General features: G+C 50.0%; 1 protein-coding gene across 3 annotated transcripts in view; it reads left to right on the top strand.

Annotated features, from left to right (window-relative positions):
- The window catches only part of LOC133351691 (plexin-A2-like), a 310,302-nt gene that overhangs the window by 242,254 nt on the left and 46,269 nt on the right, over positions 1–21,779 (top strand). For all 3 annotated transcript variants that reach the window (XM_061567099.1, XM_061567100.1, XM_061567101.1), the window contains exons 20-24: positions 5,119–5,370; positions 10,003–10,152; positions 13,220–13,454; positions 20,033–20,175; positions 20,518–20,786. In XM_061567099.1, coding sequence (XP_061423083.1) covers positions 5,119–5,370; positions 10,003–10,152; positions 13,220–13,454; positions 20,033–20,175; positions 20,518–20,786 — 1,049 coding nt within the window. The remainder of the gene's footprint in view (positions 1–5,118; positions 5,371–10,002; positions 10,153–13,219; positions 13,455–20,032; positions 20,176–20,517; positions 20,787–21,779) is intronic.

Genomic DNA, 21,779 nt, shown 5'->3' with positions numbered 1-21,779 from the left:
AACAAGCAATACACTGCGGCCGTGTGTTTGTGTGTGTGCATCTTTGTGTGATGAGTGGTGGCGTGACGGTTAGTGGGCTGTGCTAGGAACCTGGTGGCCCGAGTTCGATTCCCGCTCACGGCCAACACGAACGGAGATTGTCTGAACCCGTTCTGGGACTCCGCTAGGTCGACTCAGTCTCAAATGAGGTCCTGGAGCGGTGTGTAAACATCGCCACTAGGGAAACAAAGGCGGCCAGGCATAGTGCTTGCCACGCCCTTCATAGGTGCTCGCTCACAGCACTTGCTCCTACGGTCTGTTCAGGCTATACGGGGGATCTTTATCTTCGTGTCTTTGTGTGATTGTTGCTTAATTGACTCGTCCCAACACGGCGGTGTAATTAGCTGGGACGCACGAAGGCAACGCAACGCGTGCTTCGAAAGGCGTTTCGCCCATTAGGCATCGCTCGCCAGCGGCTGTCGAAAGAAGCCGCGCATTCACAATTCAGAATCTTTCCTTAGCCTGGAGAAATCCAATGGGCATTGAAGCTCCGTTTCACAGATATCCGGTAAGGGGCGGGTCAGAACGTTACAACAGCAAACAGTCCACTAAAAAACACGCAAGGAGTGCAAAGTGTAGGAACGTTAGGCAAAGCGCTATGAACTGTTTTTATTTTTATTTTACCAGGTAAGGCCCACTGAGCCACATAGCCCTTTTTCAGAAGCGACCCGGCCACCACAAAGGATAGCTCAACGCACTGGCTTATCACGTGTAAATGTATATTCATTCATCCATTCCTCACGCATTAGTCAGTGAAGGAGCCGTTGAGACAAACGTGTGACCTTTTGCGACGGCATTCACGTGAGCTTCTCTTGGCTTCATACTCTTAGTTCTTTCGGTAAAGTCACGTAGGTAAAAAATGAAATTAAAATTAATAAAAATAAAACAATAAACTCACGACGTTTCGGAGGCAACACAAGTCTCCGTCATCAGGTGGGACAGTCACAGCCGGATTAGCTGCATCAAGTGAGGCAAGGATTCAAGATGTAAGCCCTTAAATACAAGTTTAGGGGGGAGGAGAGGGGGGGGGGGCTTATCAGAATGTGGTAGCCAATGAATGGAACGTATCGGGATAGAACTAAGAGTATGAATCCTTGCAGTCACGAAAGCTTCAAATCTAGAACTTCTCTTGGCTGCCATACACCGGTGTCTCGAGTGATTTGTTTGATCCACGTGTCATTGGGGGAGGGGGGGGGGTCACGGGGACGCGCGCAATTCCTTTGAGTGTCGCGGTCTCCTTCGAACGTCGACGGCCGACTGAAGTGCGCGGTTTTGCTGGAGTTTGTGCATCAAAGACGGGGTGGGGGGGGCGAGGCGTCCAAAAAAGTGACATGGCCGTCTCCGTCGAGCTAAGCTCCCGCTCGCTGGGAGGGCGCTCGCAGACGCAACGGTGACATTTGTGACGAAGTCGAACCATCGGACGCCAAGAAGGCGTCTTTGGGCATCGCCGAAGAAATTCACAGCAGCCAAAGAATACTCGAATTCGTCAAGGGGATGACGGGAGTAGTGTGTTAAACGGGGAGTGCGCTCTAGATAGTCGGCTTCATCTGAGAAGACTCGGAAGTGAAGCCAAAATGGGAATATTTTTGACGATCTGGGGGGAAAAAATCGCTGTCACGTGGCATCGACAGGACTTTAAAACACAATGTAATAGACAAAAATAATATAACAAAAATCTAAACTATTAGTGAAGTAATTCTACCAAAGAGACATTCAATGTTGAAACTGGTCCAGAATGTGTGTTGTATGTATGTTGAACTTCTTTCGCATTGCACGGAGCCAAACGTGCTATTCCGAGGTCAATTGTGCTGAAATTATGCATTCCCAGAAGGCCGTGCGGCTAATTTTACGTGTAAAAAAACCTTTTATATTGTTTTGTTCATTATTTGTTTATGTGTTCATTGTATTGCCTGCTGTGTATGTTGAAAACGGGAGGTCAACGAGTCACCATTGCTTAGCAGTTAAGCTTCAGTCATCTTCCGAATCATCTTAAAATATTATCCTCCATTCTAATTTAATCCATCCGCTGTAAGGGGTAAAGGTGCAGCTACGGCCTCGCAATGTCTTTCTGCAACTACTGCTGGTGAAATAGTCTCAGCTATGGGGGGGGAGGGAGGGCCTCGAGACAGAGTCCCCCTCAAGGGCGTTTGGCCTTCTCTTTCATGCTGGCCACACGTATTGTCACAAGTGGCAGTTGCTCTTGTCCTTACCCCCCCCCACACCTACACATAGCACGCTTGCCTATGTACGGTGCGAAAGCAGTTCATCGTGCATACCCACAATTTACAAAGATCCCCCGTATAGCCTGAGCAAACTATTGGGACAAGTGCTGTTGGCGAGCACGCATGAAGGCACACGGGGATGTGGTTGGTCAACACCACGCCTCCCTCGTGACGATGTTTACACACCGCACCAGGTACTCATTTGACGCTCAGTCGACCTAGGGAAAGCTCTTTGGACCGGTTCAATTAATCGTCACCGGTGCTGGTCGTGAGCGCGGGAATCGAACTCGGATCGCCAGGTTCGTAGCGCAACGCGCGAACCACTGCGCCACCGCTCCCCACAATTTGCCCCACCACGACGCGCACGCACGCACGCGCGCGCGACTCACTGCGGTCAAGCCATTGACACGTGCCGCCGGGCAGACCGAGGCGGTGGTGGCGGTGGTGGTGGGGGGGGGTTCAAGAAACTCGCGTCGTCGTTTCCACCTCCGCGCCGCGAGATCGCATACGGATGGCACGTCCAGCGCGCTCGCCGTGACAAAATAAATACCGCCGAAGAAACGCCGCCCGAGCGTCGTAACACTCTTCCCTCTCTTTATCTTGTCAATCTTCTCGATTGATGCCCGTATATATATTTACTTGAAGGCTCGCGATAGCCGTGTTCCGCTGGAGTTTTCCAGACATATTTATGGTGATAGCGGTGGGGGTCTTGGTGGGTGTGGAGAGGGGGGGGTGTTAGACATATCTGTGAGTGAGACCGGCTCGGAGAGAGATGGACAGAAGATGAAACTGCTCTGGCTGTGATTGATATGCTGCCTTGCCTGCCTGCCTGTCTGCCTGCCTCACTCGCCACGATAACCCCTTGCTTTCAGAGACGGCACCACTAGCGCCATCGCAGGGATGGTGGCGATGACCTCATTGTTGTTTGTTTGTTGGTGTCTACGTTTGCTTTCCGGCTTGTCATATTTCACGGATGCTCGTGTGATTTTTTTTGTGTGCGTGCGCGCAGACAAACTCACCCCCTCCCTCCCTCCCCAGCTGTCACGTGAGCGGCCGACTCTGTCTCCCCGATCAAGTCTAGACCCTAAATCCATGCCTCTTCTCCTCCGCCGCCGCCACCACGCGACTGGCTTGTCTGCTGTCTGCGCCGCGTCTTCCCGACTTGCGCATTTGCTTTGAATGGGTATCGTCTGAATGTCTGTGCTGTGCGGCGCTGTCCGTCGCGGCTCGTACCGCCTTGCCCGTGTTCCAATTCCATTCGGGGTTATGTTTATGGAGACATTTTGAGCGTCATTATTTACAAACGCCGTACTCCTCCGCTCACTCTCCCCCCACGACGAACGTGTACGCGTTAAGTAAAAAATAGAAACAGGAATCGCGACCCTGCGAACGCGTTTACTGTTTCGCGTGAACTCTTTGCGAAATGAAACAAAACTCGACAAGTCGGCGGTGAAGCCGCAGCGTTGTCCAGTTTTTGCCCTCCCGCGTGCTCGACGTGACAATGAGTCGAACGCCGGCACGCCTGCGTTTGGAAAACATGAACGCACAACCTCCGATTAGCACGGTTGGCTACGTACGGTGCGAACGAAGGTCAACACACAAATACAACGACTCGGTCAATTACGCTGCTTGTCGGAAACACAAACGACACGTTCCTGCGGTGGTAAATATCCCCTTGCTGGTTGGGTGTGCGTGTATGCGTGTGTAGAATATATACAAAATGAGATCAAGGCGTTCCAAGTCGTTGTATCACACGTTTCGTTTCGCGTAATCTGCGAGTTTCAGAGCATCGCGAGCATCGCAGCCTCGACGTTTTCCTCCCTCGCCGCGTTCGCTTCAAAGTGCCGCTCTTGGGTTACCGCGGCGAGCGAGACAAACAAACAAACAACTCCCCCCCCCCCGCCCCCCGAGCGAGATTCCGCGAGACGCACGCCGCGTGTGGCGTTGACGACGAACGTGACATTTCGGCGTTGGTACTTGTTGTTTGTTTACTTTCATGCGACTCTTTCTTTTGGTAATGCGAGCCGGACTCGCCAGGCTTTTCGATAATTATACAACCGCCCGTCTTGCCGATGTCCGCGCAGCAGCGGTGTGCGTCTTGAGCGTCGCTCGGCTAGGCGAGATAAACAAAGCGGCCTCTCATTTGCGCTTGGCGTCATTAAGTGTTCGATTTGCTATATTTACGCAGAAAACATTTCAAAGTTGAATTATCATTTAGTTTCATCCCTTTACTTGCTTGTTTTCAGCATGCATTTTTGTTTTCATGTCGGTGCGTAATTACTGCCTGCGGCGATGGCATTAGCTTCAAGTAACGCGATCATCAATAGAGAGTATGGAACGACAGCTGAAGAGTGCGCGGAGAAACGCGTGCTTGGGGAATGACATCGTGAGACAGACGCAGGGCCGTGTGAGTTACAGAACGTGCGCGGGGGTCGTGGCATCATTCAAACTAAAGGAAGGTAAGTCGGGCCTTGTGAAGGACGCGTCGAGGAGACTACGAATGACGATGCTTGCTGGTTCAGCCACAGCAACGGAGTGGCCGCCGAGGAATGTAACACGTCTGGGGATGACGTCCATGTGAGTTTAACCTCGGATGAAGTCCTCACTTTTCAGGAGTGTCCGCCACAGAATGGAACGCAATCCTCGAGCACACCATCCCTCGAGGAGATGGAGCGATGAAACCAGCTCGTGTGCAGGCGCTGAGTGGCTTATTACGTCTCGGCGTTCGCGCGAGGTGGAGATTTGAATCGGCGTCGATAAAAAACGACGATGACGACGGAAAATTTTTAACTAAAGAGCCGCGCGCGCGTGTCGTCCGTCCGTCCGTTCTCGTGTCTCCGCCGCCGCCTCTTGCAAGACGTGCGTGGTCTACAACGACACGCGCATGGTGTGCAAGGCGCCGAGGATCACGACGGAGCCGCTGGGGCCCGCCGGCCTCGAGCCGGGTCTCGGCCCGTCGCGAGTCGACGAGTTCGGCTTCGTGCTCGACGCGGTGCGCTCGGCGCTCGTGGTCAACGCCTCCAGCTTCCTGTACTACCCGGACCCGGCCTTCGACGTGCCCCTCGCTGGCGCCGTCCACGTCAAGCCCGGCACGCCCATCATCCTCAAGGTGCCCGCTCGATCTCGCCACGCTTGCTCGACTCTCACTGCCTCATGCTGCTCCCACTGCTGCTTTTTCTTTTACTGATGCTATTCCTACTGATACTCCTGCTGCTGCTGCTCTTCCTACTACTGCTGATACTGCTGCTGCTACTCCTGCTGCTGTTCCTACTGCTGCTTCTGCTTCTTTCACTGATGATCCTAAATGCTACTCCTGCTCTTCCTACCACTGCTGATACTGCTGCTGCTCATGCTTATACTGCTACTCCTGCTGCTGTTCCTACTGCTGCTTCTGCTGCTTTCACTGATGATCCTAAATGCTACTCCTGCTCTTCCTACCACTGCTGATACTGCTGCTGCTCCTGGTCACATTGCTGCTCATATTACTGCTGCTACTGGTGCCCGCTCGCTCTCCCCGCTGCTTGACTCTCACTGCTCCTGATGCTCCTGCTGTTACTCCTGCTGCTGCTGCTCTTCCTACCACTGCTGATACTGCCGCTCCTATTTTTTTCTGCTAATGCAAGTACGTACGTTGAACTTCTTTCGCACCGTACGTAGACAACCACGCTAATCTAGAGGTGCAGGGAAAGGGACAACAAACTAAACACAAAAATAAGTTCTCAAGATATGGGTTCACAGTCAAGATTTAGAAGTGCTTCTGCTGCTGCAACTGATGCTCCTACTGCTGCTGCTGCAAATCGTGTCAGTGGTCGTGTGTGATCGCCCACTGTCCACGACCGCATTGACCAGAGCTGCGCACAATCTCTTCGATTCATCCAGGAATGCCTCTTCCATAGCTTACAACTTCTTCAGAGATTCTTTGCGAATATGATGCTCGCCACTCACCCGTCATCAACTCACCTGAGCCTCACCCGTCATCAACTCACCTGAGCCTCACCCGTCATCAACTCACCTGAGCCTCACCGCTCATCAACTCACCTGAGCCTCACCGATCATCAACTCACCTGAGCCTCACCACTCATCAACTCACCTGAGCCTCACCACTCATCAACTCACCTGAGCCTCACCGATCATCAACTCACCTGAGCCTCACCACTCATCAACTCACCTGACCCTCACCACTCATCAACTCACCTGAGCCTCACCCGTCATCAACTCACCTGAGCCTCACCGCTCATCAACTCACCTGAGCCTCACCGATCATCAACTCACCTGAGCCTCACCACTCATCAACTCACCTGAGCCTCACCACTCATCAACTCACCTGAGCCTCACCACTCATCAACTCACCTAAGCCTCACCACTCATCAACTCACCTGAGCCTCACCACTCATCAACTCACCTGAGCCTCACCACTCATCAACTCACCTGAGCCTCACCGATCATCAACTCACCTGAGCCTCACCACTTATCAACTCACCTGAGCCTCATCCGTCATCAACTCACCTGAGCCTCACTGGTCATCAACTCACCTGACCCTCACCAATCACCAGTAATAAACTCACCTGACCCTCACCCGTTATCAACTCACCTGTTGATGTGAAATGCCGTAGGGGGAACCCAACCCCCACCCACTCCTCCCTCCCCAGCAGTGTTTGCCTATCCATTGTACAATTTTCAAACGGGGGCTTCACACCACAAGCTAGGCAATTGTAAATGATAAAACGGACCGACGTATCCCAATTATCGCCGTCTGAGTTGTATTCATTCGTTCCGTCGTTTTTCAACCTCGGTCGCATGAACTTAGGCGGCGAGCTTCCAGATCGTTGTGACCGGTGGATCTTCGCGAGGAGCATCGCTCCGGACAACGATGCGTGCATGCGTAAATGCGTGGAGTGTGGCCGCGTTGTGCGTTATAAAGATGCGCGTACAACGTAGGTGGGTGGGTGGGTCGGTAGGGGGTGGGGGGGGGGAGTGAAAAGACACCCAAAACACCTTTTTGGCAGAAGCTGGCCAAAACCCTCTAATTGGACGGCGCCTTCGAGCAAGTCCTTCAGGGTCGATGTGCTCGGCGAGGTCATCTATATTTCATGTCCCGCGCGGCATTGGCGGGGCGAGCTATAACGACGGGGAAGGGAATCTGTAATGCGGGAGGAGGAGGGGGGGGGTGATAGGACCTCGAGAAGCGGTGAATTGTTCGGCCTTTTAATGTCAATTACCCATGCCCCACGAAACCGAACACTGACAGCCGGGCGGGGCCCGTGGCACGGTGGCTACGTCGCTGCACGTGGCTTGGCCCTCTGTAATCCAGCGCTGTGGAAGGCAGCAAGAGACAGGGGTGGGGGGGGGGTCACCGCACGGATGTTGGGCAAAAATCTCTTCGTTGTGGGGGTCGAGGAGGAGCCGTCGACCTGATTTGTCGGGGCTACTGCGGTACAGCAACACATGTGGACTGCGCCTCTGACGTACGTGATAGGGCGGTGGTCTGTAATGCTGATATAAACGATAATGTGATCATTATAGTTGTATTGGCGTTACAGGATCCCCTCGTTATGCGCAAGGGATACGTGAACATTTCTTTGTAATGAAATACCATAAGTAAATACGTAAATAAGATATTAAATACATGAAATTATAGAAATGCAAATATATGTAAATAGCTTATAATGGACATAAAGTAAATACAAATAAATTTTAAAATATTAATAGTTTATACATTAGCTTACCTTACATTATGATGATGCTGCACATCACTTTATTTAATAACTTTCTCGCATCATCACTTTCTCTCTTGATGCAGTTAGTCGTATAGAGTTCCAGATGCAATTCACGGATAGCCAAAATCGCGGATAGAAAGTTCGTGAATAACGAGGGAATGCTGGACTGCTGTGCATACATTCTGCAAAAATTTGCTTTGCTATAGTAGTAGGTTTTTACCCTTTTAAACTGGTACAAAACTGACACCTTTATTGCTATGTTTTTATTTCGGTAAAACATATAAATATACAATTAAATATACCCGTAAATACACATATATACACGTTAGCATAGAAAAACTATGATATTAAGCAATGCCATTCATTAAACTGCCCAAAATAATATTTAGAGACAACAGTACAAAATTTCAAACACGAGCCACCTGCAAAACGGCGGTCGTGTTTTCTGTAAACGCGCTTCTACAGAAGTTTGCCCAGCAGCTGTGATTAGTCATACATTTAGAATTATGCCATATCCCTCAGCCACCGGGCGCCGGCGATTTTAACTTGGTGTGAACGGTGATCTGTGTGTGCGCGTGCGTTCTGCCACACGTGCACACGCGCGCACGCGAGCGTCACCCAGCGGGTTTTACTCGACAGCGCTACTGGGAGAAAGAAAAAAAAACCGGCCCCCACCAAACCTTGAGTTCCGATTCCCCAGCCACGGCTCACGTCAGTGGCGAGTGACGGCCCGGGCAAAGTTCTGAGTGCCTGGTCGTCTCTGAATTTTAAAGGAGTAGCCCCCCCTGGTTCCGGTGTGTGTGTGTGTGAGTGACATCGCTGTGGGGGTGAGTCAGAGAGCGCCGGTCACACCACACCACCTTGTGCACCGCAACGGCCTAAATAGGTGCTCGCTAACGGCACACGACTCAACAGCGTTTCTAGATCTGAAGTTTTCGTGACTGCAGGGATCCATCCTCTTTGGTTCTTTCGGTAAAGTTACGTAGGTAGAAAATAAATTTGAATGTCAGCAGTTCTCCTGCTGTATCTGACAGTCGCTTGTGTTGCGATCGAAACGTCGTGATTTAATTCATTTTATTTTATACCTACGTGACTTTACCGAAAGAACCAAATATTATCAACGGCGCATGTCGACGGTAAGGGGTGTCTCTGTTTATGCACACCGAGAACATGTTGGTTGGTGAGACGTTTTGAATGAATGCATTACTCTTAATTTAATATAATTATTTATATTTCCCGCATCGTCACGATCACTTTCTTGATAAGAGACAATAAGCAAATGAGGCAGTCGTACAGATAAGAGCAGGGCAATTCAGACGGACGGGACAATGAATGAGATGGACAGACGGAAGAGAGAGGCAGACGAGATTGAGAGAGATGGAAAGACAGGACAGGCACGGGAGAGAAATTATATGATGAAGACAATTTTAAGTGAACAAAAAATCATGGGGAAGAGAGACAGGCAGATGAAACAGAATGAACGAGACAGGTGAAAGAGTTTAACACGTAGTCGGCTGTCGTGAACGATATACATAGAGCTTTTGTTGGGTTAGACTGCGTAAATTCAGGGCACTTAAAATGTGTTTTTAACACTTATATGGGACTGTCGTTTTTATTAAAAAAGAACGGATAATACACTGTAACATGATAACGAATGTAACGTTAATGGCTTCAAAAAGTCAAAGAGTCTCCACTTGTTCGCCATCGTTGTCAACGCGTGTCTGGAATCGTCTCCAAGTAGTCTCCAGAACACGGAGGAGAAACATTTCTCGTGGTTCTCAGAAGTGCAAATTCTCGTGTGAAAACATTTCTTTGAAGCACCCTGTTTAAATGTGTTTAACAACACAGTGTGAATGTGTTGAACAACACATTTAAATTTACGCTATCTCACCCAAGAGAAACACACACAATTGAGGGAGCCATGACAAAGACACACACACACACAGGCAGATAGACAATCAAGAAACAAAAACAAAATCAAACAAAATCACACTTCTGTCTCCCCTGAAAAAAACAAAAAACAGGGCCGCAACCTGACGCCGCCGCCCTCTTCCGGGGGGCTCCGCCTCAACTACACAGCGCTCGTGGGGGGCCGCGTGTGCACCGTGGCGATCTCCGAGACCCAGCTGCTCGTCGAATGCCCCCCCAACCTCACCGGCCGGCACACGCTGACGGTAAGCCCCCCACCACCCCCACAACCCACGAGTGTCACGGGGAGAACCAAATCGTTCCGTGAATCTGTCTCTCTGTCTGTCGCTTAGCGAGCCGTGGTGCCAACGGTTGGGCAGCGCGCCGGACTTGCGATCCAGAGGTCGCCCAGTTAGTTAACATCGCACTGCGGTGGCGAGACGTTAACCGCCTCACCTGGTTCGCAGGAGGTCGTGGGTTTGAGCCCAGCCCTGACGCCTGTTTATTTGAAGTTTTTTCACGTCCTTCTCTCCGTGGTCACGTGGATTTTTCTCCGGGTCCTCCGGTGTTTCCCTCCACTTTTAGAATCGACGTGCCTGTTGGAGTCTTTGGCTGCTATACATTTCTACGTGATGCGCCTCTTCGTTGAGCTAACACTTGTGGTCAGGTCGCTTCCGTAAAAGGGCTACATAGCTCATTGGGCCCTACCTGGTAAAAAAAAAATAGTTTTTGTTAGCTTAGTTTAGATTCCACCACCCGGCGTGGCAGTTGTTGAAACGACGGTGCAAGTTTCTCAAATCCTCTCTACCTCGGTCCATGGGTACCGCCACAGTTAGTCGATAGGTGGGGTAAAGTGGGGATGCTCCCAGCTCTTCCAAGACGTACGATCGGCGCGGAAGTCGCAGACCAAAGACCCTCTCGAGTCCCCCGTGGTGTAAGTTTCTTCCGCCAACGGTAACGTGAGACGAGCATTTGCAGGGCTGCGCCTTTACCCCCTTGAAGCGTTCATCAACCGGGTAAAAATGTGGAATGAAAACTGAAAAGTGCGCAAAGGAAAACGGGGAGACGCACGCTTGGAATTGCGTTGAGAGCTATAAAGAGGAACATGCGGATGAGATATCATGCGCAGGGTAATGGCGTGAATAAAACATTAATAAAAGTGGGGCTTGGGGGACGGTACACTGCTAGAAGGGATGATGACGATAATGATAATTACGGCCATTGATTAAGAATAATAACGGAATGGCAGCCAATTAATGGAATGGGTCAAGATTACGTCAAACCGACGGAGATATAGCAATGGAATCACATCGGAGAATCGTGAGAGGTGGCAGTGGCTTGGGGGAGGGCCTTCATCCAGGAGTGGATTGACCATGGTTGATGACGACGGATGGCTTCCACCATGTGTGCACAGTGCAAGGCGTTCACCACGTGTGCACGAGCGACAAAGTGAATTAATCACAACGGCCGGCCTACGGCAAAACTGCAGCAGCCACCGGCACGGACCGCGCCCTACCACCGCGCCGGGGCGTGAGAGCCACTCCATGCAGTTCCTCCAGACGCTGCCGGTCAGCAGGCAGGCAGGCGGGTGGGGCGGAACGTCGGACGTCGGGCGGGACGAACGCGCGGTTCACACCGACGGCACGAAAAGAAACGCCGCGCAGCAGAAGAGCATTATTATAATTCCCCTTTTTGTGTGTTTTTTTATATTCATTAGTTTCCGTCGGCTAATTTCATTTCTTTTTGTCTCTTATTCCGCCGTTGGTTTGGGCGCTTCCTTTCATCGCTCGCTCGATGTCCAAATTGATTAACCCCTGAAAACAACATCAAACGAAGCTAATTCGATGACTTGGAATGCTCCCGACGTTGGATCTGCTTATGCTCGAACACCTGGTATCTTTTGTAAAAGGGACGTGCCTTTCAACCTCGGTGGCATGGTTTCAACCACGAGTGCCGAGCGAAATGCTCAGACGAATGGAAATGTTTAATGAGAGGAGGTGGAAAGAAAGCGGTGGCTGGAGAGATGAAGGCGGAGGAGCGTCATTGTAAATTAAACACAATCTAATTGGAACTTGAAAGACTTGTAAGTCAACAAATAAATGTTCGAAATGATAAGATGGAAATGTACACGGTTGATTGTGGCAGGTGTAAGGCGACACCGACGGACCTGCTAATGTGGAGACGAACGGAAAGATTATCGGACACACAGACGGATAAACGGGTGGATGGTTGAGAAAGATGGATGGATGGCAGAAATAGTAGACACGTGAGCGGATAGATAGATAAATAGAAATATAGATAGATTGACACATTCATTGAGATTTGAGTGCATGGATGGAGAGACGGATGGACAGGCAGGTAGACAGACTGATAGACGGACAGCCATATAGATAGATGGACAGATGTAAGGACATACAGATGAACGATTGGAAGGGATGGATGGATGGCATAATTGACAGATACGTGAGCGGATGGGCAGATAGACGGACAGATGAATGGACCGATAGATAGACAGCTAAAAGGATAATTGGGCAGATTGACAGATGATCAGTTGGATAGATAGATGGACAGACAGGCAACAAATGATGAGGAGATGGATGAATGCACATACAGAGGACATTATGGACGGATGGGCACGACACGGGAAAATACATATTTTAGAGTGAAATTACTGAAAAAAAATTATTTTGCCATTACAAAAAACTCTCCACAAACGCAATTAATTGACAAACATGGCTCTTAATTATCAAACATCCCAGTCCGCTGAACAATCTCCTCTTTAAAGTATTTTGTTTATATTCCCATTATTATTATTGTTGTTGTTTTTGTTGTTCTCTGAAAAATACATAATTTATTTTATTCCGGGAATTCCTTTGGGTTGCTGCGAAGCCCTTTTTTCTGTAATGCCGCTAATGCCTTACTTTGAAGAAGCAAATCTATCGTGTGTTTTTTGTTTCATTTGAAAGTAGTTTTATTTAAAACGTCGTGTTCCCTTCTGTCCGCGCTGTGTGCCTCGCGTGGTATACAAGAGGTCGCGGGTTCCATCCCGAAACTGACGCCTGCTGTATAGTTGGAATTTGCATGTTCTCCTGGTGGTCGCATGGATTGTTCTCCGGGTCCTCCGGCTTTTCCCTCCACATTTAGAATCGACGTGCGTTCAGAGCATTTGGCTGCGATGAATTTCCACGTGACGATAATGAGCCACTCGGTGAAGCTATCGTTGTTGTGGCCAAATCGCTTCTGTTAAAGAGTGATATAGCCGCCAGCACTCGTGCCCAACAGTCTCCTAAGGCTATACGGGGGATCTTTGTCTCTACCTTTGCGCGGCGCTAGGTGTGCGTGGGCGGCGTGGAATTCGCCGCCATCACCGTGCAGCTCTATCCGGACAAGTTGCTCACGCTGCCCACCATCGTCGGCATGGCGACGGGAGGAGGGCTCCTCTCGCTGGTCGTCGTGGCGATGCTCATCGCCTACAAGCGCAAGTCGCGTGAGAGTGACCTCAACCTGGAGCGGCTGCAGACGCAGATGGACAACCTGGAGGCGCGCGTCGCCCTCGAGTGCAAAGAAGGTGAGCGGGCCGGCGACGGGCGCCGAGGAGCTGTGGCCCAGGGGGTAGGAGGTGAGATGGCGGGGGTGGGGGGGGGAGCGGGGGGCATGTGGGACACAGGGCAGTGGAGCTGAGATGTCACTGAGTGGGTAAGCATCGGTATCGACTGGGTGGAGGGGAGGTATAGCCGAGGGGTAGGACGTGGGGCAGCTTAGGAAATGATGCGGGTTTTAGTTCTGCTTCACAATTTATTTGAAGCCAACTCATCCCCGTTATCACACCCCCACCCTTATACCACCACCTCCCACCCTTGCCTACAGTGACTTTCCACTGAACCGCAGCGTGTTTTATCAGAGCAATCTACAGCACGTTACTCTGTTGACGTTCTTGGGAAGCGACTGGAGCTATGCACTTTTAAGTCGAGATTGAAGACTAATTTCTTTCCAACTGCTTTTTGTGTTCCGTTTTTCGTCCTTCCCCGGCACCTCCAATTAGCATACTTTGCCAAGTACGGTGCGACAGAAGTGCAACATGCATACAGCCAGTCAGACACAAACTACCGACACCCAACTATCCACTCACCCTTCCACCTACCCACCCATTCACCCAAATACCCATTTACCCACCTAACCGCCTACGCACCCAAGTACCTATCCATCCACGCTACATTTACACCAGTGAGTCAGCCACCAACCCACCCAAGCGATGGTGGGTTAGGCCACGTGGTGGTCTTATGTCCTCGGCTAGCGAGCGCTCGATTTCCGTGCCCGCTCCCCAGGCGCCACTCACGGCAGTCCGAGTGGCACGACAAAGTCCAACGTCGACGTTGGATTCCTTCGCTAGGAGTACTGATTCTCCCGACGTGCGGCGGCTCCATCGGTCAGAATTGTAATCGTTACCCGGGCCACGTGCGATACTGTAGTGTCTATGCGAGCGTAAATTGATTTTTGTGCTTGGTTTGTTGTCCTTCCCCCACACCTTCGATTAGCACGGTTGACTACATGTGGTGCAAAAGAAGTTCCACACACACGCATTCGATATCGTCGGGTGGTGGAGGGCTCAACAAATATCATGCTGGAATTAAACTACCAGACGGTCTGACCCGGAAACAAATGCGAGTCGCTGTAACGGCCACGCGAAGATACGCTGTTGACCTTTGAGCTGGAGTCAAACTCAGAACCATGCGGCTGTGGATCGTTGCTAACATTCTGACCGCCATTGGTGGACCAAATAATTTGCCTCTCGCGAGGAGTTGTGACACTTAAGGAGATAGAAAGCGCTCAGCGATACTCTGCCACCGGTGGCCAGTAATTCTCGCTCCTGTTGGTAACCAATGAGATATCGGCTTCACAAAGCCTCCGTGCTCTTTCGCCACGATTCTCTACACCAATTTACAGGCAGATGTCGATGATAAAATATCGTTGATTTTCTTCGATCGATCATGCGCGACGGCCGGTTGCGGGGCACACGACCACCTGAAACGCATTTCTTTGTGTGTGTTGTTGGTGTGTATTTGTGTTTGCTTGTTGCGTTAGATGGTGTGTGTTTGTGTGTATGGGCAGCGGTGGCACAGTGTTGAGCGCACTGGTACAATCAAATCAAAAAACTAAAATAGCATTTTTTTATTTTGCCAGGTAAGAGACACTGAGCCACAAATGATAGCGAAACGGAGTAGCTTATCGTGTGGAAATTTATCGCAGCCAAATACTCGAAATGCATGTTTTCCAAATGTCGAGGAAAAAGCCGGAGGACCCGGAGAAAAAACTCCAAATGTCCAGGAGTCAGGGTCAGGGTCGAACCCACAACCTCGTGTATACCAGGCGAGGTATTTAACATCTCGCCACCGCGGCACCCCAAACCGGGCAAACCCGAGTGCCAATTCCCGCTCACAGCCAACGCGATTATCTGAACTGGTCCTGGGGCTCCAAAAGGTCAATTCAACCTTAAAGAAAGGTGTCTGGGCGTGGTTATAGCCACACCACCACCTGCTAATGCCCCAATGTGGCCTTAACAGATGCTCGCAAACAGCACTTACCCCAACAGCCTTCTTAACGGCGGGGAGGAGGGGGGTGATCGTTGTTTGGTCTTTGCGCGAGCGCGCGTGCGTGCGCAAGCGTGCGTGAGTGCGCGTGAAAGGATTGATTTTGTTGTTGTTATAAATAACGAAACGTGCAAAAAATATCTAAACATTTCTTTTTAATGCAAACAACTCAACACGTGCAAACAAACAAACAAAAGATTACCCTGTTCATTTATCTTAGCGGAGAGCACTTTCACGCCGCAACACAAACGGATTTGAGCAGCTTGCGTCCGATAATAATCGCAGGATTAAGGCACTGGCGGAAAAATTAACACGCGAGTTCGAATTGGAGGAGACAAGCTGCTGCATCCAGTTGTCGTGAAAATAATAATAATAATAAATAACACATTATGTACACATATATATATATATAAACCAGCCTCATGTTTCCAAAGTCCAGAAATAATTTGAAATTGCTCGCTATCGAAAAGGGAAAAAAAAAATGTGTTTCTTTTTTCTTCTTTTTCCCGTGGACGAAATAGAAATTCTGTCCGGCCTGGCGTGAAGATATCCCGCCGGGCTTGCAAATGCATTTGCAGTCAGGGTGTAAATAACGACGCGAATTTCAAACGCGCCCAATACGGCATCGGCCGTCGTGACATGCTCCCAGAATATGGACCGGGCGGCATCTGCGATCCTGAAATTTTCGCCTTTATTATAATTACTTAACTTTTTTTTTTAATCGCCTTCTTTTGGCAAGGGTGCTTTGTGCACACGCCTCGCGGCCCTTCGCATTGATTAGTCCATCGCGTTATACGCAGTTCTGCAAACCGCGCATAACGTGCAGTTGTAGAGCCCCTTTTTTGTCAATGCAATCGCTGAGTGACCTCGCGCAGTTTAGAATGATTTCGTCCGGGGGAATAATGACTACGGCGACAACAACAAAAATCAGAACCGAACGTCACCGTGGCGAACATTACGTCCAGCACAGCACGTCCGGCGCACCTCTCACTATGACCGTCGTGGCTACTACTGGGCACGTGCCCACCAAGTCCAGTCTCGCAGCGACCTGGAAAAATATTTGGTGAGAAACTCAAGCGCTGCGTCGCATCGGTCACTGCGCCTTTATTTCCACGACGGCCGCCTCCCACAAGGTTTCACTTTGCGCGTTAAACCAGTTTCTGTAGTTTTGGCGGTGGCAGCGGTGGTGATGGTGGTGGTGGTGGCGGCGGCAGTGGTGGTTGCGGTGCTGGTGGCGTTGGTGGTGGTGGCGGCAGTGGTGGCGGTGGTGGTAGTGGTGGCGGTGGTGGCGGCGCCAGCATCGATCGCTATAGGTAGCGGCGCGGTGTACGTTTGCGCGACGCGAGCGTGGGAATTGATCGAGCTTCTTGACTCCGACATCGCAAAAGTTCACGGTCCACGCGCACCATGGCGACCACCGCACGCCACCCGCCAACCGCCAGCCGCGCATTTCAAGTTCGACTTCACAGCGTCATTAATCACGTCTCTTTATCGCGGCATTATTTTCAGGGCCACCAGGGATCGGGTTGCATTTTTGTTTGTTTGTTTTGTTATTGAAGAGGAATTAAAGGGCTCTTTTTTTGTGCTGCCGTTTTTCCTGGCTCTGTCTTAAAAAACAAACTATCTTGCTTTCATATTTACTTTCATAATAACCCAGCTGTCTGCGTTCAGATGCAAACCCTTCGGGGTTGTGTGTGGCTGTGGGAGGTAGCGCATTCGGGAGCCCCGTTGTGGAATTACACCGGGAAGGCAGAAAGAGAAAGCGGCGTGGGTTCCGAGAGCCAGTCAGGTAAACGTCGAGTTTGGCTGTTGGGAAAGGGCTGGTGATGACAACGTGGTTAAGCCAAGGTAGTTGGGGTGCCACGGTGGCGAGATATTAACTCCCTCGCCTGGTATGTAGGAAGTCGTGGGTTCGATCCCGACCATGACGCTTGTATATTTGAACTTTGCATGTTCTTCCCGTGGTCGCGTGAATTTTTCTCTAGGTCCTCCCGTTTTTCCCTCCACATTTAGAAACGTGCGTTCGGAACATTTGGCTGCTATGAATTCCCACCTGATGAGCCACTTCATTGAGCTATAATTTGGTGGCCAGGTCGCTGATGAAAAAAAGAGCTTGTACAGCTCAGTGGGCCTTATCTGGGGGGAAATAAATAAGTAAGTAAATAAATAAATAGATGTGGCAATGGAGCGTCCGCCAAAGTTGTGGGTGAATAGTTCCCACTCATCGCCCGCCACGGAGATGAAGCTACGAGATCAACTCGTGTTGCAGGTCACAAATCATAGCTCAACGGATTGGCTTATCGCGTGGAAGTTTAGAGCAGCCAAGCACACGTTGTTTTTAAATGTGGAAGAAAAAATCCACGTGACCACCTACTGTATACCGGGCGAGGTAGTTAACATCTCGCCACCATGACCGTTGCATCGTGAATACTGTGAGAGGTAGGGACTTCATCCAGCAGTGGATGAAGCATGGCTGATGATGAATGTGGATGGGTCACAGGCCTTGAACCTTTTTTGTCGATTGAATCCTTGAGCCAGGGTTTTTTGTGTATTTTTTTTTATCCGACAGTCGTGAGACTCTTCAGAGAGTGAGGCTTTCCTGAGTAATTGAATACCGTGTTCAATAATTTAATCCAGCGGTCAAAACTGTCCAACTAAAATGTTTCATTATCAAAGCTGGCATAAGCCAAAATGAACTCGTCATCATCATCATCATCATCAGCCATGGGCAATCTACTGCTGGATGAAGAACTCGCCACTCCTTCATCATCATCGCTGCCAGTCCTCTGCTCAGTGTGTTTTATGAGATAAATTAAGAAATATTTTTTTTAATTCGCTGTTTTTTTTCATACAATCATTGGCGTCCAGGTTGAGAACATCACGTGACCTGTAGCTAAGACCATCACTTGGCGATCGCTAAGGCCATAAATTTACTAAAGCTAAGACCATCAACGAACCATGGCTAAGACCATCAACTGACTACACTTGAGAACACGGTTTAATCACAGGCAGCAGCTGAAACCCAGCATCTCAGCTCCGCGTGCTCTGTGTGTCTCTCTCTGACAAGGTCATTATAAACCCTACCGAACCACTCAGCCACCTCCTATTAAAACGTCTCAGCCTAGATCTTTTGAGCTAGCCTTCCATTCAAACGGCTCTCTCTAAGTGTCTCTTTGTCTTGAAAAAAATAGACAAAATACTGCACTGTTTAAATTCATTTTATATCTCCCTCCCCTCCCTTTCTTTGTCAATTCGTCTCCTTGGAAGAAGTGGTCCTGATTCCTTAAGTTATTATAAGGAAGGCAATTTAGCCGAAATGTCATTGCCTTTCTTTTCACTCAGCGATGATAATTTTGATAAAAAAAAGTCTTCGCTGGAACATTATTCTCAATGTAAAAATAGACACTTGAGCAGTGACACTTTAAATGTGCACTTAAATATAAACGCACGCCCGCGCATATCCGTGCTCGGTAATTTGTGCCTTTTCAGAGACGTTCCTCGGTTTTCATGGTTTAGTTATTTTTTCTTTTTTCATATTACAGAAAATACTTTTGTTCCGAAATTGTGAACGGGGCTTTATTTTCGCCGTTCGATAAACTCATTTTACGAAAATTATAATCATCGGGCACCGCAATAGCAACAATGCGATTTACGCGTCGTTCACAAACATAACATCGCCCCCCCCCCACCCCCCCCCCTGCAGCGTTTACGCGGCATTAATTTTACATCTGTGTTTTGTAAATTAACATTTCGGTCACGCGTGGCCTGAACTTTTGCAGATACAAGCCCCATTTCTGAGCTCTTGTCAAATTTGTTCCGCCACCGCAACTGCCTGCCATTACAACCTCAGTCGTGCAAATCTCTGCCCGGATATGTTAAGTCGGGTCTCAAATTATGCAGCGCAGGAGTCGTAGGCCAACATGAGACCCATAAACTCACAGAAAACCCGTAGACTATCATAGGACCCAGAGTGTACATGTAAGACTCATAGACTTACAATGGACCCATAAACCACATTTAAGACTCATATAGGCTTACATATGACCCATAGGGTTACATGGTGGCTAGAGACTCAAATAAAACCTATATAAATTTCGATTTAAGGCTTTCGTGACTGCAGGGATTCATCTTCTTGGTTCTTTCGGTAAAATCACGTAGAATGGAAATAATAAAATAATAAAAATAAAACATAATAAAATAATTCTCACGACGTTTCGGCCACAACGCAAGCAGCCGTCCTCAGGTGACGAACAGGTCTGTCGAGAAGACAGAATCTAAATGACTCTCTGTCTTCTCGACAGACCTGAGGACGGCTGCTTGCGCTGTGGCCGAAACGTCGTGAGAATTATTTAATGTAATATTTTCATTATTTTATTATTTCCATTCTACGTGACTTTACCGAAAAAACCAAGAAGAAGACCCATATACTCAATTAGAGCGCACAGGCTAACAGGATGCACAGCCTAAAACAGGACCCACAGAATCACTTAGAACCCACATACAGGATCCGTCGATGACCATAGGACCCATAGACTAACCGTGCGTGCATCCACCTCAGCGTTTGCGGAGCTGCAGACAGACGTGGACGAGTTGACGAGCGACGTGGACGGCGCCGGGATCCCGCACCTGGCGTACCGCACGTACGCACTTCGCGTGCTCTTCCCGGGCATCGACGACCACCCGGTGCTTCGGCCACTCGAGGTGCCCACACTCTGCTGCTGCACTACCTGCTGCACGAACCCCTGCCGCGAACCCTGCTGCACCCCCATGCTGCACGACCTGCTACACTCTGCGCTGCACATTCATTCTGATGTATTCCCTGCTGCACTTCCTGCCGCACTTGCTGCGGTGATGCAGTATGCACACCCTGGTACATACTGCATCACCGCAGCCCCTGCTGCTGCACCCCCGGCTTGCAGCCCTCTGTGCTGCAACATGCCACCAGCACCACACCACCAACACCCACCCCCTACCTCATCATCATCATCACCATCACCTGTTCTGTTGCCCGCACCACGGTCGCTCACCGCTGCGCCAACGCAGGTGGCTGGCCACGGGCAGGAGAGCGTGGAGAAGGGCCTGGCGCTCTTCGAGCAGCTGCTGGGCTGCAAGCTCTTCCTGCTGGTGTTCGTGCGCACCCTGGAGGCGCAGCGCGGCTTCTCGATGCGCGACCGCGGCAACCTGGCGTCGCTCGTCATGGCCGCGATGCAGGGCCGCATGGGCTACGCCACGGACGTCCTCAAGCAGCTGCTCGCCGACCTCATCGCCAAGAACCTCGAGAGCAAGGGACACCCCAAGCTACTGCTGCGGAGGTGAGAGGGAGACGCCCGTGGATGCGTGAGCGTGCACGCACGCGCACGCGCGCGCACACCGAGGGCGTTCACGTCGCAGCTGCGATCGTTGCTGCTGCCCGTGGTCGTGGACGATGGCTTCATCGTAATGATCGTCGTCATCCTCGTCGCTGTCGTCACTGTCATCATCGTCGTCGTGATCATTGTCTTCAACGTGATTATTGTTGTCATTATCGTCGTCACAGTTGTCATCATCGTGGCCGTGATTGTAATCATCACCATTGTTGTCATTGTTGTCGTCGCCAGAATTGGCAACGTCGTCTACACTGTAAACGTCATCATCGCCTTGATTGTCACCACAATCGTCGCTGACGTCATCGTCATCGTCGTCATCATCGTCGTCAAAAACACTGGGCAACAAAAAAAAAATTCTGGCCTGGACTTTTGCAGCTGTTTTAGACCAATTTCAGGGTGCTGATTCCAAATTTGATCTCAGATTTGCTCTACCACATCTCATTTTATGCTATCGGCATATCCCATTTTCATTTATTTTACCCGAAATTAACTCTGTCACTTATGATTGCAAGTTGTTGCGAGTCAGTGACTGCTTTAGTGTTAATATATGGTGCTGTATTTTTAGGATAGTGTGTTTATAATATCATTTTATGTAGATATCCACATTTATTTAATATTTTTCTTCTGCAGTTTTTATTGAAAATGCAATATTTGATATCTCAAAAAACTGATGCCAGATTTGGAATCAGCACCCCCAAAATTACATTAAAACCGTTGGAATACCTTATTCCAGAAAGAGTGTGTTGACCAGTGAAATCAGTCGCCCGCCACGCGTGTCAGGCCGCGTCGCCTTGCCACCCGTGAAACGGCGACAGCGCGCCCCCCAACCAAACGCTCCCGCTGCCTCCCGCCCCCCACTACCTCCCGATCCCCAAAACCCTCGCGTCGGCTCCCAGAGCCCCGCTCGTGTAAGCGCCGGGCGCTCGCCAGGCTCAACCT

This window comes from Lethenteron reissneri, chromosome 38, assembly GCF_015708825.2.
Source record: "Lethenteron reissneri isolate LAM-NWPU_2019-01 chromosome 38, ASM1570882v1, whole genome shotgun sequence".
NCBI lineage: Eukaryota > Metazoa > Chordata > Hyperoartia > Petromyzontiformes > Petromyzontidae > Lethenteron > Lethenteron reissneri.
This window is presented reverse-complemented; position numbering and strand designations above follow the sequence as displayed.